The sequence below is a fragment of the Rhamphochromis longiceps genome, linkage group LG4 (genome assembly GCF_057381845.1).
Source record: "Rhamphochromis longiceps isolate RC_006_pf linkage group LG4, R_longiceps_female_GT1.1, whole genome shotgun sequence".
NCBI lineage: Eukaryota > Metazoa > Chordata > Actinopteri > Cichliformes > Cichlidae > Rhamphochromis > Rhamphochromis longiceps.
The window spans coordinates 27,313,610-27,330,864 of NC_140560.1; the positions used below are offsets into that span (position 1 = coordinate 27,313,610).

At 39.3% G+C, this 17,255-nt stretch overlaps 1 protein-coding gene across 1 annotated transcript; it reads right to left on the reverse strand.

The window, feature by feature from the left end:
* Window positions 1-1,432: 1,432 nt before the first annotated feature.
* Window positions 1,433-12,176, reverse strand: LOC146671840 (myosin heavy chain, fast skeletal muscle-like). The gene is made up of 40 exons (XM_085404233.1): window positions 12,127-12,176; window positions 11,811-12,033; window positions 11,570-11,713; window positions 11,328-11,484; window positions 11,126-11,153; window positions 10,935-11,046; window positions 10,749-10,841; window positions 10,598-10,661; window positions 9,953-10,051; window positions 9,759-9,862; window positions 9,527-9,665; window positions 9,323-9,441; window positions 9,074-9,223; window positions 8,819-8,989; window positions 8,425-8,731; window positions 8,226-8,302; window positions 7,973-8,060; window positions 7,773-7,890; window positions 7,536-7,659; window positions 7,322-7,458; window positions 6,963-7,218; window positions 6,523-6,765; window positions 6,212-6,388; window positions 5,956-6,101; window positions 5,770-5,860; window positions 5,277-5,666; window positions 5,045-5,171; window positions 4,800-4,918; window positions 4,380-4,576; window positions 4,104-4,287; window positions 3,845-4,010; window positions 3,587-3,711; window positions 3,185-3,493; window positions 2,893-3,096; window positions 2,694-2,819; window positions 2,436-2,606; window positions 2,196-2,300; window positions 2,010-2,105; window positions 1,764-1,895; window positions 1,433-1,568 (listed from the first exon to the last, which is right to left on the reverse strand). The coding sequence occupies exons 2-40, from the start codon at window positions 12,012-12,014 to the stop codon at window positions 1,551-1,553; spliced, it is 5,817 nt and encodes a 1,938-aa protein (XP_085260359.1). The 5' UTR covers window positions 12,015-12,033; window positions 12,127-12,176; the 3' UTR covers window positions 1,433-1,550.
* Window positions 12,177-17,255: the final 5,079 nt, after the last annotated feature.

The window sequence follows — 17,255 nt, forward strand, 5'->3', positions numbered from 1 at the left end:
ATAAATAAATCAAAGACTCAGCGGTCCTGTTTCTCTATTTTCACCTGTATGGAAGGCGGTACAGGTGTGCCGCAGCGGTCAGTGGAAGAATCCGCGAGTTTGTCTGTTGATTTCCCATTCTGTGGTAGCATACTCGGTGCTTGCTCGGAAGTTTAGGGGTTTTTTTCGCTGTAAGAAAGAAGTTTTCTTCCCACACAATGAACAGCGGATGCTAATGTTTTTGTCAATTTTACGGAATCAAACTCAAAGTAAGGCCAGCACTTCCACGCTTTAAACGCTGGACGCTCATACTCTCTCCCGCACTTGATATATTATCCATTGTTGATCTGCACACAGCTGTTGCCACGAACGTCGCATTCGCTTACGTCATTGTCATGAGACGTTCTCGCAAAAAACCACGGTTTTAGTAATGCAGTAATGCAGCGTGCTTACGGGAAAGTAACAGCAATCTAATGACCTTTTTGCAATAGTAATCCCTTACTTTGCTCGTTACTTAAAGTAATCGGATTACAGTAACGCGTTACTTGTAACGCTGTCCATCTCTGGTGGACAGAGGTCACCAACTTTATGGAGTCAGTCACTACAACACTCTAAACTTCATGTGGTCTTCAGATTAGCTCATGAACAGTGTTTAGAGAGCTTCATGGAATGGGTTTCCATGGCTACGCAGTGTCACTAAGGCCTTACATAACCAGGCACAATGCAATGCATAAGATGCAGAAAAGCACACTGACACTGTTGCAGTATTCATGCTTTCTGGATGAGAGATGAATTGTGCCGGTGTGAAGTTATTTTTCACAAGATGGCCTTGGCCCCTTAGTTCCGGTGAAATGTTTCAACACACCAAGACATTTTGGACAGTTTCATGCTCCTAGCTTTGTGGGAACAGTTTAGGGACAGCCCCTTCCTGGTCTAACATGATGGAGTGCCAGTGCACAAATTGGATGGGGGAATTTGGTGTGCAAGAACTTGACTGGCCTGCCAGAGTCCTGACCAAAACCTGATTAAACACCTTTGGAGTGAATTAGACTGTGAACCAGGCCTTCTCATCCAACAACATTGTCTGACCTTACAAATATATTTCTGGAAGAATGGTTGAAAATTCCCATAGATACATTCCTAAAACTTGTGTAAAGCCAGAACAGCTGAAGCTGTTATAGCTGCAAAGAGTGAGCTGACATCAGGCGTTACGAAAAATGTATATTAAAAGTATCTTGGTTTGTGTGAAATATGTTTTCTTTTAAAGGTTAACTTAACTCTGCCATCACTAATGCTGAACACAAGAAGGGAGAACACAAAGGGAAAAGTGCTGTCCTCATTTCACAGGACGATGTCCTGTAGGTATGAATCACGATTATTCTGAAGAAACTATCGTGTTAAAAATTGTATATGTGAATGTGACTTTTTTTAGAATAAAGAATAAATTAAACTCTTTACATTTCATGAAATCATAATGAAAGTGTTTATTGAATTAATACATCATACGTGGACAATTTAACAGTTAGTTCATATTTTATGAACACTGCCAAAAAGTTCCAAAAGAATGTGTCTTATTCAGCACTTTCACCCTGAAAAAAATAATGAAAGGTAAAATTATTCAACACATATTATCAACATTGAAACAATTCATTCTACATTGTAAATATAGTATCTACACTCTCTTCTCTCTTCAATTCACAGAAAATTATTAACATAAAGCTCTTATATCAAACAACTCCATTAAACAACGGTACATTTTTTGTAAAACAAATTAAATGAATTACCTTTCCAGCATCACGGCTCTTGGCTCTCAGTTTGTTGACCTGAGATTCAGCAATGTCAGCACGTTCCTGAGCTTCCTCCATCTCATGTTGGACCTTTCTCAGTCTGGACATGTGGGTGTTGGCCTGTTCCTCCTGTTCAGTGCAACAATATGTTTTATTTAAAAACATATCTGATCATATATGAGAGATATCTCAGTTATTAAGCTGTGAATTCCATATGTAAAAATCACAAAACATTTCACTCACAGCCTCCTCAGCCTGTCTCTTGTAAGCCTTGACTTTGAGCTGCAGCTTGTCCACCAGATCCTGAAGTCTGACCAAATTCTTCTTGTCCTCCTCAGTCTGCATAAACAACAAACTGTTACTGACGGCTGAAGAAGAAAGAATTTAGGAACTTAAATGTAATAGATGTTTAGGTAAATGTGTAATCACCTGGTAGGTGAGCTCCTTCACTCTCCTCTCATATTTGCGGACTCCTTTAACAGCATCAGCTCCACGTCTCTGCTCAGCTTCAACTTCAGCTTCCAGTTCACGGACCTTTAATGCCATTATAAATAATCAGCTTTTAATAAATATTAAGAGTACAGAGAAGAAAATGGGTGGAGATCATGTGATGGAATCAAAGTGTTTTTTCTTTTTAAATATTTGAATAATAGTTCGAGAACAACATACCCTGGACTCCAGTTTCTGGAGCTGCTTCTTGCCACCCTTCATGGCGAGGTTCTCTGCCTCATCCAGACGGTGCTGCAGGTCCTTGACTGTGACCTCCAGGTTCTTCTTCATCCTTTCCAGGTGAGCACTGGTGTCCTGCTCCTTCTTCAGCTCCTCAGCCATCATGGCAGCCTGAAAGTATGGGTGGTGTTGGCATTATTGATCAAGCATGAACAAAAATTTTGAAAAGAAAAGAAGGCTTGTAAAGTACTAACTTACATCAGTGATAGCCTTTTTGGCCTTCTCCTCAGCATTTCTTGCTTCCTGAACTGCATCATCCACCTCACCCTGAACCTGGACAAGGTCAGCCTCCAGCTTCTTCTTGGTGTTCAAAAGACTGGTGTTCTGAATGAAAAAGAAATGATGTGATTCTCACTCTCTGATGTCTCAAAGTTCTTGTAAAGTAATGAATACCAACCTGAGAGTGAAGCAGTCCAACACGCTCGCTAGCATCAACCAACTCCTGCTCAGCTACTTTGCGTCCTCTCTCTGTCTGCTCCAGAGCGGCTCTCAGCTCCTCAATCTCAGCCACCATCAGACCATTTCTGCGCTCCACCATGGCGACCTGCTCCTTCATGTCTTCCTGTCCTCTGACTGCATCATCCAGGTGCAGCTGAGCATCCTGATGACAAACAAACAAAAGATATTATCATTGTTTGCTTGGAGGTTAATTAAAAATTCACACAAACACAAATGAACTACCAACTCACCTTGAGCTGTCCTTGGACATTCCTCAGTTGTTTCTGGGCCTCAGCAGCCTGTCTGTTGGCATGGCTCAACTGAATCTCCATCTCATTCAGGTCTCCCTCCATCTTCTTCTTGACTCTCAGGGCATCATTCCTGCTCCTGACCTCAGCATCAAGGGTGCTCTGCATGGAGTCAATCACCCTCTGGCTGTTCCTCTTGATCTGCTCCATCTCCTCGTCCTTCTCTGACAGCTTCCTGTCAATCTCACCTTTTACCTGGTTTAGCTCAAGCTGAACACGAAGGATCTTGGCCTCCTCGTGTTCCAGAGTTCCCTTTAAATAAAGGTTTATTTCAACATAAACTGGAGAAGGGATAGTTTTAGAAATGTAATTACAAACAAAGTACATTTTTATAAAATACATTACCTCAGCTTCCTCCAGAGCTGTCTGAATTTCAGACTTCTCAGTCTCAACAGTCTTCTTGGCCTTTTCCAGCTCATGGATGCTCTTTCCAGTCTCACCAATCTGCTCAGTCAGATCTGAGATCTCCTCTACAGAGCAAACACAGCCAAGAGTTTTAGTACTTGGAGCTGATATATGCAAATGTTTTGGCCACAACAAAAGCTGTAAATGAATATAAACATTAGAATCATATCCATATGATCTATAGCAAGATAAGCATACGCTGCAGGTTCTTGTTCTCTCTCTTCATGGTCTCAAGATGATCCAGAGCCTCTTCATATGAGTTCTTCATCTTGAACAACTCAGTGCTGAGAGAACGAGCCTCCTTTTGGGCTCCTTCCAGCTCTGCCTGGCTCTCCTCATACTTCTGCTTCCATTCTGCCAGGACCTAGATTAATTAAAAATTAATTAATTAAATAATTAGTTGTTGTAATGGGTGTAATTTCTCCTTTGATGACAGAGGTTATGTTTAAAACTTTACCTTATCAAAGTTCCTCTGCTTCTTGTCAAGGTTGGCAGCCAGAGCATTAGCTCTCTCCACATCAATCATGAGGTCCTCCACCTCACCCTGCAGCCTCTGCTTGGTCTTCTCCAGTGAGGCACACTTGGAGTTCACAGCCTCAATGGATTCCTCAGCCTCCTGCAGGCGCTGGGCAAGCTTTTTCCTGTTGTTAAAAGAATTCTGTTTTTATTAAGGCTGAATTGGTTGGTTTTAAGTCTGAAAACCAATTTAAACAATGAAAGTATGGTGACTTACTTGGACTCCTCCAGCTCCTCGGTGCGCTGGATAGCATCAGTCTCATATTTGGATCGCCACTGAGCCACCTCACTGTTGGCCTTGGACATTCCTCGCTGCAGCTCAGCCTTGGCCTCCTGCTCCTCCTCAAACTGCTCTCTCAGCAGATCACAGTCATGACGTGCTGACTGAACAGCATGAGCCAGGGCATTCTTGGCCTGTTGAAGTGACAGTTGATTTCAGATTTCGATATTTTATTGTTGAAATCAATTTTAAAGTCTAATGCTGAGAGGATAACAAATTTAAGAGGTAAAACCTTAGAAAGAAATTAGAGGATTATCTGTCTCAGAGTTACTGAGTGTCTCTGTAACTGATTAAAACTTGTCTCTGTTTTTATTAGTAAGTGCTGAAATTTAACAGAAGAGAGAAAATATTTCAGACCTTCACTTCCTCCTCAACGTGTCTCTTCAGTTCCTCAATCTGCTGAGTGAAGGCCTGCTTGCCCCTTGTGAGCTGAGAAACAAGAGCTTCTTTCTCCTCAAGCTGGCGACTGAACTCACCTGTAGTTAACACACATGTATTAAGCCCAGTTTGTTTCATTTCACCCACTGATTGGTTGTAGTTTTAGGTACCTGTAAATGACAAATTTCCAGACACAGACTGTTTCTTTGTTATACATCACTTACCATTCTCTGTTTGAAGTCTCGCCTTCTGGGCATTAATGTCATTCAGCTGACGAACATTCTCATCATTTTTGGCTTTGAGTTCACTTAGTTGATCCTCAAGAGTCCTGCACATTTTCTCCAAGTTGCCCTGTCACCAAGTAATGCCATATCCATGTTAACAGTTAATGAGCTGCTTTGGCGGTCCTGAAATGTAAAAAAGAAAAAATCTGTTCTCTATAAATACTGTCCGCACCTTTGCTTTAGCAACAGCCTCCATGTTGCTGGAGAGGTCATCAATCTCCATCTTGTACTCGCTCTTCTCTTTCTCCAGCTTCTGTTTGACACGCTGGAGGTTGTCGATCTGCTCTCCGAGCTCTGCTACAGTGTCAGCCTGCTTCTTACGGAGAGCTGCTGCAGTAGCTTCATGCTGCAGAGTTGATTCCTCAAGATCACGACGCAGTTTCTGGAACTCAGCCTCTCGCTTCTTGTTCATCTCAATCTGAGCAGCTGTTGCTCCACCAGCTTCCTCGAGCCTCTCGCTGATCTCTTCAAGCTCCCTGGAGAGGTCGGCTCTCTGCTTCTCTACCTTAGCCCGAGCTGCCCTCTCAGCCTCAATCTCCTCTTCCAGCTCCTCAATACGAGCCTAGTTTGAAATTATTTGGATTTATCGATTAGAACCTAAACTAAACTAGGTTTTTGAATTATAATGAGCAATATTCTTTATGAAGACTGGTCGTTAGTGTTACCTGAAGTTCTTTAATCTTCTTCTGAAGTTGAGCACCAAGGGATTGTTCATCTTCAATTTTGCTGAGAAGTTGGCTGATTTCAAAGTCCTTCCTTGGTGTGGAAGAAGTATGGTTTTACGATCATAGTCCATATGATTATTGCGATGCAGTGTGTGTAAAGAAAATTATTTACAAAAAAAGCCCTACTTCTTGATTTTCTCATCAGACTGCTGCTTGTCATTCTCCAGATCCATTATGGATTCCTGGGCCAGTTTCAGATCTCCCTCCAGCTTCCTCTTGGCTCTCTCAAGGTCCATGCGGAGCTTCTTCTCTTGCTCCAGTGAACCCTCAAGCTATAAAGTCATGTCAGTTGATTCAAGTGGTTGGTATGACAATGATTTAGTACTAAAATTCTTTCCATAGAAAACAAAAAACAACAACGTAATTTTTATAGTTTTCTTACATCATCAACTTGCTGTTCCAGCTTTGTTTTGGACTTGGTCAGAGTGTTGACTTTGTCCTCCTCTGCCTGGAGATCATCCAGTGTTTGTTGATGGGCCTCTTGTAAGGCTTTCTTCTCCTTAGTCAACTTGGCAATTGACTCATCTTGAGATGCCATCTCCTCTGTCAGGTTTTTCACCTGAAACAATGTGAATACATTAAGTTTAATTTTGTTCGAGATTTTGCTGATTATTTGATCGTTTAACATGTATATTCAAAGAACAACATTACATGTTTTAATTGAACTAAGAATATAATCAAAATGAACTGAACCTTGTTTTCTGTGGCATGTTTCTCCTTCTCCACTTTGGCCAAGGTGAGCTCCAAGTCATCAATGTCCTTCTTCAGCTCAGAGCATTCATCCTCCAGCTTCCTCTTCTTAGCAGTCAGCTCAGCATTGATTTCCTCTTCATCCTCCAGTCTCTCACTTGTCTCTTTGAGTTTGGCCTCGAGCTGGATCTTGCTCTTAATGAGCCCCTCACACCTTTCTTCAGCATCGGAGAGATTGTCAACTTCCTATAATACATGTTGAACACACAAGTTAGATTATTTGTGAGTCACATTGTCCTAGTGTTTTCTTGATCGTACTTTTAGCTACACTTTTGTTTTAGCACATAAATAATCAGAGGATAAAATAAGCACGTGGCCTTTTCATATCTAAATTTAATATACATGAACTATAAGTGTAATATAAAATTTTCTCTACTACTTACTGCAGCCACTTGAAGTTGCAGGTCATTCTTCTCCTGCAGCAGGCCGACCATCTTCTCTTCCAGTTCCTTCTTCTTAGCCAGAGCAGCAGCCAGGTCTGTCTTCATCTTCTCATAGTTCTCCTTCATGTTCTGCAACTCCTTCTCAGTCTCAGCACTCTTCAGAAGAGGCTTGATCTTGAAGTATACTTTCAGCCATGGCCAGTTCTTGACATTCATGAAAGAACGGATGTTGTACTGGATGGTGTAGATAGATTCTCTAAAAACCAAACATGAGAGTGTTACTTTTAGTGTCGTAGGATCTTAATATGAGGAAGGAAATAAAAAAGAGAATACAATAGAGTTTACTATGACAATGTTACCTCCTCTCCATCATCTTCACAAACTCTTTCCTCATGACATATCCTCTGCAGAGAGCCTGAGTCATGGTCACCAGCTCAGCCAGTTTCTCATCTCTCATCTCCTCAAGAGTGCCCAGCAGACCAGCTTTGAAGAACACCTATTTAATCATTGAAAACATAAGTACAAGTGCAAATGGACAGTGTTTTTTATACCCATTAATATAACAAAGTGTACCTTTGTGTGCCCAAACATGTACTGTGTGTGATCCACATCAATGGAGCCAAGCAGCTTCTCTGAAGCTTTCTTGTTGTCAATGAACTGTCCCTCAGGGATGACACTGGCATTCAACACTTTGTATCTTCAAGAGAGAATCATGTTGTTACTTAGATTTTTCTTTCACCATATTCAAGTTTCCCCTTTACAAAAACAATGAAACAAATTTTCCTTTCCAATATTGTAATGTGCTTTCACCTCTGCTTGAAGTCACCATAGAGGATTCTGCTGGGGAAACCCTTTCTGCAGATTCTGATGCCCTCCAGTACACCGTTACACCTCAGCTGGTGGATGACCAGGAAGTTCTCCATAAGACCTGAGAGTCAGAAATGCATAATGTTTCAAATCTTTTCTATATTCTTACTGTCATTTTTACAGTTAATATTACTGTGGGGTACCTGGGGTCTTTGTCTCATTGGGAATCAGGCAACGGACAAAGTGAGGATGAGTGCTTCTTAAGTTGGTCATCAGCTTGGCCAGATTCTCCTGTAGATCAGCATCATTAAATAATAGGTTAATACTATTTAAAAATTTGCATTTAATTTATATATATATATATATATATATATATATATATATATATATATATATATATATATATATATATATATATATATATATATATATATATATATAAAAATCTATACATACTCTGAAAAGAGCAGACACAGTCTGGAAGGAACCACCCTTCTTCTTGCCACCCTTCTTGCCACCACCACCAGCAGCCTCTGTTTTTGTAAGCAGTAAATTTCATTATTGGAATTGAAAAAATATTTTTCACTGTATAATTTTTTCCTGCAGTAGCTATCTGTACTGGACATGGGAGTTTGTGAGCACTTTTTTTTCTTACCTTCAGCTCCAGCATGGGCTGCGTACAGGAAGCCCAGCAGTTTGTTTGAAGACTTCTGGTAGAGCTGAACAACTGAGTCATTCAGTGGGTCCTTGTTCTTGTCCAGCCAGCCAGTGATATTGTAGTCCACTGTACCAGCATAGTGAACCAGGGAGAAGTGTGCCTCAGCCTTGCCCTTTCCAGGCTTTGGTTTCTCAAATGCTTTGGTCTTGCCAAGATGCTGATCGTGCAGCTTGTTCTTGAACGTTGTGTCAGAGGCCTTAGGGAACATGCACTCCTCTTCAAGGATGGAGAAGATGCCCATTGGCTGAGAAAATATCATAAATTATATTAAAATTTCAAGGGAGGTAACATATGCAACCACATGTACATTTCTTCCATAGTAGCTGTTTACCTTCTCAATAAGCTCAATGCAGGCAGCCAAGTCCATACCAAAGTCAATGAACTCCCATATAATGCCTTCTTTCTTGTACTCCTCTTGCTCCAGGACAAACATGTGATGGTTGAAAAACTGTTGCAGTTTCTCATTGGTGAAGTTGATGCAGAGTTGCTCCAAGCTGTTGAACTGTAATAGTACAAACATGTCTAACTTCATGGCAATAAAGTCTTTAAAGTTTAAGAAATGTGGTGAAATGTTTCAAGTGCTCACATCAAAGATCTCAAACCCAGCGATATCCAGCACTCCAATGAAGAACTGTCTGGGCTGCTTTGTGTCCAGCATCTCATTGATACGGATAACCATCCACAAGAACATTTTCTCATAGATAGATTTGCACAGAGCCGAGACAGCATTGTTGACCTGGCAAACAAGAATTTATAATTATACAAAACCATATGAATACAGCTATAATGTTTATAATTATAATATGATTATACAAGTCTCCCTTTTATGAATTACCTGTGGGACGGTCTGACCTTTGGTCACCATCTCATTGCCAACCTTGACTCTTGGGTAGCACAAAGCTTTCAGCATATCAGCCGAGTTCAGGCCCAGTAGGTACGCAATCTTGTCAGCCACTGTTGGATTAAAACAAATCATTATAATACCTAATAAATACAAATACTTCAAACATTTCTCCATTATAGAAATTTTTCACAATACCCTCGGTGCCATCAGGTTCAGCCTGCTCTTCACGCTGCTTCTGCTTGAATTTCATGTTGCCATGATGCATCACAGCACCAGTCAGCTTGTAGATGCTTAACTTCTCATCACCAGTAAAGCCCAAGATGTCAATAGCAGTCTGTAAGAAAAAAATGAAATCAGCTATCAATAAATAAAACAAAAGAAGATATTTATGGTTAAGTATAAGATTCTGTGTCAAATGTGATTTTACATCTGTTGCAATGAACTCCTCCACATCATCGATGCTCTTGACAGTGATTTCACCCTGACTGATCATTGGATAGTCATAAGGGTTAGTTGTGATCAGAAGAGCCTCTGAAAGGAGAAATGAAGTTAACTTGTTTTTTTTGCTTAGAATGTGATTTTAATGGTTTTAAAATTTACTTAGGTGTCCTGTCAGCATACCCAGAAGCTCAGGCTTGTGGCCTGTCATCAGCTGATAGAAGATATGGTAGCTCCTCTCAGCAGACAACTGGAAGGTGACACGGGACTTCTCCAGCAGATCTAAGGACAACAGATTAATTTTGACACTGTAGACATGAGACATCACAGTCAAAACTGCAAAATGGATCATACATGCATTTATTTCCTTGGCTGTCATTGGGCGTGTTTGAAACTTTTTTCAGTTCTGTTGCTTTACTTATAACGTGCTTCACAGTATACCTTATTATACTTTAAATGTTCCGTGAAGTTGCAATATGTTCCTACTTATACTTACACACGATAACTGCTGGGTTACAGTATATAACTTATATATATAGCGTAACCACACTGTTCATGCATCCGTGTGTTCCACCACAACAGACAATATTACTTCTTCTGAAATTAAGTGACTCATCTTTTTATGTGCTGCAAAATAACTAAACAGATCTGTTACATAATATTTAGGGGTTTTTTTTGGTTGGTTTGGGGGGGGGGGGGGGGGGGGGGGGGGCATTCTGGACCTATCAGTTTGATTCTCATTCCCCAGAGCTTGAATACATTTAAGTGACTAATTAAATATAATTTCTATCACAGATAATGGTAATTTACACTGTGGTTCAAACTTACATGTTTCAATATCAGCTGAAGACAGCTTGCCAGATGTGCCAAAGTGAATCCTGATGAATTTACCCTACACGGGTAGATCTTTATTAATATTGCCTTTCATGAGAGCAAGTAGTAAAAAGCTCATTTACATTAACTCATTTTAATCACTTACAAATCGAGAGGAGTTGTCATTCCTCACAGTCTTGGCATTACCGTAGGCCTCCAACAGAGGGTTGGCAGCAACAATCTGATCCTCAAGAGAGCCCTGCAAGAATATATTGTTTTTATGTGAGCTGATCTTCCAAAATTGATTTTCTTTTTCTGTCACAAAGACGTTGATGCAGAATAAAAAATCTACCTGCATTTTGCCAGCTGCTGGCTCAGCCTTCTTAGCTCCAAGAGCTGCAATTGTTGCAAAGTACTGGATGACACGTTTGGTGTTGACAGTCTTTCCTGCACCGGATTCTCCACTGGGGTTTAGGGGACACATTGTTAAAATGCCTTTATATCGTTTTTATATATTTTGCATACAGTTTTTATTATACTCACGTAATCAGGACAGACTGGTTCTCACGATCTAAAAGAAAAACATATAAGCATGTCTTGAATAATCTTAGTATTCATTTATTTCCTATCACTTATAAGTAGCTATGTGGTAAGAAGCAATTTTTTTCACGCAATGATTAATGGTCATCTCTTTAAGTAGAAGTCCTAAATGCATTTAAAGGCTTTAATAGGGAATTGAGCTTACCAGTGAGCATGAACTGATAGGCATTGTCAGAGATGGAGAAGATGTGGGGTGGAGCCTCAATCCTCTTCTTTCCTCTGTATGCTCCTACACATGTAGCATCATATACAGGAAGCCACTTGTAGGGATTGACGACAACGCAGAACAACCCAGAGTAGGTCTGTATCATAGACAATAAATATCATTTAAACATTTACAGATCAGCATGATACTTTCCTCTCACACACAGCAATGTGAAAACTTACGTAGATCATCCATGATGCATAACGCTCTTTGAGGTTAAACAACACAGATGGCTCATTAAGGTGGGTCATCATGGCCATGTCCTCCATCTTATCAAACTTTGGAGGGTTCCTAGGGTGGATTTCATCCTCCTTTACAGTGACCGTCTGAATAGAAAATTAAGATCACTTAGAAAAAATCAGCTTTCAAAGTTTGGCACTATATATTTGACAAATAGATAAAGTACATTGATAATTCATCTACCTTTCCGTCGTCTGTCTCAACAGTGGCTTTACCACCCTCCTTCTTGGTAAGTTTCCCCTTGACATACATCTCATCAGGAACAGTCACAAAGAAGGCCGTCTTGGCATCAAATGGAGCAGTCTGGGCCTCAATCCTCTCCTTTTCTGGCTTGCGTAGGTAAATGGCCGCCGCGCCATACTGCGCCATCTCCGCGTCTGTGCTCATGGTGGCACTTTACTACAGACTGAAAATATGATGGATTGACACATAAATCATTTACTGTACTTATTATACAAACCATAATTAACATCCATTCTTTTTGATTCGTGGATTTTACCTCAGCTGATGCAAACAGAAATTCCTTGGTATCCTGTGTATGTCAAGGTGCTATAAAATAAGTAAACGTATATCAATGGACATTTTACTCTTTAATTTAAGAATCCATTCAAAAAGTAAAATTTTCAGTGTCAAAAAAAATTTTAATAACTGAACACTTAAAAATGTAAAATATAAACTTAATGAGAGCATATAATACACAGTAGATAAAACATGGTAGCTGAATCTTTTACTGTACTCACCCGTCTTAGATGCCTGTCAGTTAGAGCAAATCTTCAGAGCTGCTGCTTTTATAGACAACGGCTCTGCTTCCTCAGCATTCACACTCTCCTTAGTTTGGTCATGAATGTCTGACACCTTGCTTCTTGATACTGATATGGTCAAAAATAAATGAATTGTTTTGATCCATTTTCCACATATGAAATCCCTCTTTTCTAATACAACATACTTTCAAATATAAACAATTCAGCTGTATTCCTTAGTGAAAAAAATATTGTGAATGTATTGTGGTTTATTTGGTATATTTATTTAAGTGATTATGCTCCTAAATATGGAAAATGTAAGAAATGTTAACAATATAGTTAGTGGTAAATTAAAATAGTGCTCTGCATGGTTTTGGGATTATTCATTCTAATAACTCTTGAAGATAAAAGGATATTAATTTGATACAGTTTATACTAAGCTTGTGTGTGTGTCCAACTATCTTTGATATTTTGATAGCCAGTTTTAAACTTCTAGTGCCACTGGTGTATAGTTACAGGACATAAAAATCATCAGACTTTCTGTTATTGCCAGAAGGGTGTTATATATAGCTACCGGGAACATAATATTAAAAAATGTATTACTATAAAATAATTTGTTATAAATACATTTAATTTCTGTGTGGATAGAAGTGAACGTACAGCTTTTAGCTTACAATTTTGATAAACTAATTAAATGATATATTCTTACAGGAAGGGAAAATCTGGGATCATAGCAAGGATTAGCTTTTATTTCCAAAGCTTGCTCAAACTTGACTTAATGTTTGCTATCTTTCTAGCAGAACATGAGATACTATCATGGTCAAAAATAAATCCAGCAAAGGACAGGAGGAGTGGTTTGTGGTTGGCACAAAAGACAGATATATTTATTTTTCAACAACACAGAAGTACCCAGAAATACCTATACCTATTGGTAAGGTAAGTCCATGGTCAAATATCAAATGCAGTATGTTGTGTGTTTTCACTGTAATTCCAAGGGCCAGTAGAATTGCAACAAAACTGCAGAGCAGACACACAGCATTACAACCAAAAATGGAAACACTTTTTGATCTGCTTTTTATTTAGCCCTAGTAATACAGAAGAACACATTACATACAGTGCAGTCTAATGTCGCAGTGGTTTGCTAGGTGTACAGTATTAAGTGTCTTACTTCTTACTTACTAATATCTTAATACTTTAGTGAAAATACTATCGTAGTCCATATCGAGTCATAGATAAGTTTCTTTTGCTTGGACTTCTATCTGGACGAGTGCACTGAAATTTCTTAATTACAATGGAGCTACTAACTCTCTCTCATTAGAGAGAGCTATTGATGAGTACTGTCTGATCACTTAGACATCTATGGATGCCACTAACATGCACAAAATCCCCCAATTTAATTGACAGTTCTACACATGAAGTCTCTGTGATCCCTTCACCATTCACAAAGCCTTAAACTCTAATGAGACAAGGATAAGATCCCTTTACTATGATGAATGACAAATCAAGTACTCTGCCCAAACGAGAGGTCTGACAACATTATCCGTGGCTTCTCCAGAACCTTTCACACATGTCTCAAGTGCTCAGGATGAAGTCATTTGCAAAAAGCACAGAGTGTCAAATGGTGGGCATCATCCTCAGCCTCTCTGGTAGGGTCTATGCCAGCATGCTGCAGAGTGTGTCTTTTAGTTGAACCTTTAATTAAGGAGGAACAATGCAGTTTTTATCCTAGTCATGGAACACTGGACCTGGTACTTCTTGCTATTCTTTTTATCCACATCACTTCATTATTATTTTCTTTTGTCACACCTTGCTATCCTGTTGTAGAGGTGAATAAAGTGTCAGGCAGGAACATGAGTTTGAACCTGGAAATCAAAAGGATGATTCTGAATGTTGTCAGTACATATGCCCCACAAGTTGGATGTCAGTTAGAAAAGAAAAAGAATTCTGGAGTAAGTTGGGTAAAGTGGTAGAGAGTGTTCCTGGGGAGAGAGTGGTGATTGTATCAGACTTTGACAAATAAAAATGGAAAGGGCTGTTGTGAACAGATATTTCAAGGAGAGGGATGACCATAGGGTGACATTAAAGAGCAGAGGAAATGTCCAGCTCAAAATTTCAAATCCTCTTCTACTCTTCATTTTACTTTGGGGATTGATGGTCCCCACAAGTATAGTAGTATGCCAATTTTCTGTCCTCACAAAAATGTCTAAACATGTACACACACACACACACACACACACACACACACACAGACACACACACACACACACACGCGCGTGTATAGATAGATGTGCTGTGGGGGAGATATCAGATTTTGTTAGAGGTCTGTCCACATTTTCAGTTGAGGTAAGCTGTACTGCATGATCCGAAATAGAAAGTAGAAAGGCACCACCAATTGTGGCCTTATATGTGAGTAAGCATTACAGTATTATATCAGTGACACTGTTTTATGGTGACTTGCACTGCCTTAAACTCAATTTGTATTTTTACAAGCGAACTGGATTTTGGTCCGTCTTTTTTACTGCTTTGCCTTTCTCAAAAGTAAATGTATACCAGAGTTGTATATATAGAGCAGTGCAGCTACAAATACTATCCTGAAAAAATATGTGATGTTATTATGGCAGTTGTTGAATATACCTATTAAAGTTTGGTAATAAGATTAATTTGGACATTTTAATATAAACACATATATACAGCTCTGTCTGAAGGAATATTTTTATAACTGTAAATAGATTGGATGTAAAAAGTCAATCTCAGGCATTATCAGTTTTTGACTGTGAATTTATGGTAATATTTAGCCTAAAATGTTTAACCTGCTAAAGATGCAAAATGGCATATTGTTCTACAGAGAATTTTTTAATTACCCACCCAAAGCACTGAATTCAATTGTTTCAAAAACTTCCATGGCAACACATGCTTAAAATCAAGCACCTAGGCATGCAGTCTTCTTCTCCAATCATTTATTGCAGAACGGGTCTCTCTCAGGAGCTCAGTGAATTCCGACATGGCAGCATTATAGAATACCACCTGTGCAACAAGTCCAGTAGTGAAAATTCCTTGTTACTAAATATTCTACATTCAACTGTTAGTGGTGTTATAATGAAGTGGAAGTGAATAGGAACCACAGCAACCAGCCGTGTATTGGTAAGCCACATAAATTGATAAAGCAGGGTCTCACATAGTGCACAGAGGTCACCAACTTTCTGGAGTCAGTCACTACAACACTCTAAACTTCATGTGGTCTTCAGATTAGCTCATGAACAGTGTTTAGAGAGCTTCATGGAATGGGTTTCCATGGCTACGCAGTTGCACTAAAGCCTTACATAACCAGGCACAATGCAATACATAAGATGCAGAAAAGCACACTGACACTGTGGCAGTATTCATGTTTTCTGGATAAGAGATGAATCGCGCCGATGTGAAGTTATTTTTCACGAAATGGCCTTGGCCCCTTAGTTCCGGTGAAATGTTTCAACACACCAAGACATTTTGGACAGTTTCATGCTCCTAGCTTTGTGGGAACAGTTTAGGGACAGCCCCTTCCTGGTCTAACATGATGGCGTGCCAGTGCACAAATTGGATGGGGGAATTTGGTGTGCAAGAACTTGACTGGCCTGCCAGAGTCCTGACCAAAACCTGATTAAACACCTTTGGAGTGAGTTAGACTGTGAACCAGGCCTTCTCATCCAAAAACATTGTCTGACCTTACAAATATATTTCTGGAAGAATGGTTTTCTTTTAAAGGTTAACTTAACTCTGCCATCACTAATGCTGAACACAAGAAGGGAGAACACAAAGGGAAAAGTGCTGTCCTCATTTCACAGGACGATGTCCTGTAGGTATGAATCACGATTATTCTGAAGAAACTATCGTGTTAAAAATTGGATATGTGAATGTGACTTTTTTTAGAATAAAGAATAAATTAAACTCTTTACATTTCATGAAATCATAATGAAAGTGTTTATTGAATTAATACATCATACGTGGACAATTTAACAGTTAGTTCATATTTTATGAACACTGCCAAAAAGTTCCAAAAGAATGTGTCTTATTCAGCACTTTCACCCTGAAAAAAATAATGAAAGGTAAAATTATTCAACACATATTATCAACATTGAAACAATTCATTCTACATTGTAAATATAGTATCTACACTCTCTTCAATTCACAGAAAATTATTAACATAAAGCTCTTATATTAAACAACTCCATTAAACAACGGTACATTTTTTCGTAAAACAAATTACATGAATTACCTTTCCAGCATCACGGCTCTTGGCTCTCAGTTTGTTGACCTGAGATTCAGCAATGTCAGCACGTTCCTGAGCTTCCTCCATCTCATGTTGGACCTTTCTCAGTCTGGACATGTGGGTGTTGGCCTGTTCCTCCTGTTCAGTGCAACAATATGTTTTATTTAAAAACATATCTGATCATATATGAGAGATATCTCAGTTATGAAGCTGTGAATTCCATATGTAAAAATCACAAAACATTTCACTCACAGCCTCCTCAGCCTGTCTCTTGTAAGCCTTGACTTTGAGCTGCAGCTTGTCCACCAGATCCTGAAGTCTGACCAAATTCTTCTTGTCCTCCTCAGTCTGCATAAACAACAAACTGTTACTGATGGCTGAAGAAGAAAGAATTTAGGAACTTAAATGTAATAGATGTTTAGGTAAATGTGTAATCACCTGGTAGGTGAGCTCCTTCACTCTCCTCTCATATTTGCGGACTCCTTTAACAGCATCAGCTCCACGTCTCTGCTCAGCTTCAACTTCAGTTTCTAGTTCACGGACCTTTAATGCCATGATAAGTAATCAGCTTTTAATAAATATTAAGAGTAGAAAGAAAATGGGTGGAGATCATGTGATGGCATCAAAGTGTTTATTTAATAC

Bases quoted from the DNA above. Each gene is read 5' to 3' on its own strand.
- LOC146671840 (XM_085404233.1), bottom strand. From the start codon at position 12,014: ATGAGCACAGACGCGGAGATGGCGCAGTATGGCGCGGCGGCCATTTAC. The intron at 11,485-11,569 runs GTAAGTTTTCAC...TCTATGATACAG, and splicing joins ATGCATCATGGATGATCTAC to ACCTACTCTGGGTTGTTCTG. The intron at 3,712-3,844 runs GTATGCTTATCT...TTTGCTCTGTAG, and splicing joins AGAGAACAAGAACCTGCAGC to AGGAGATCTCAGATCTGACT.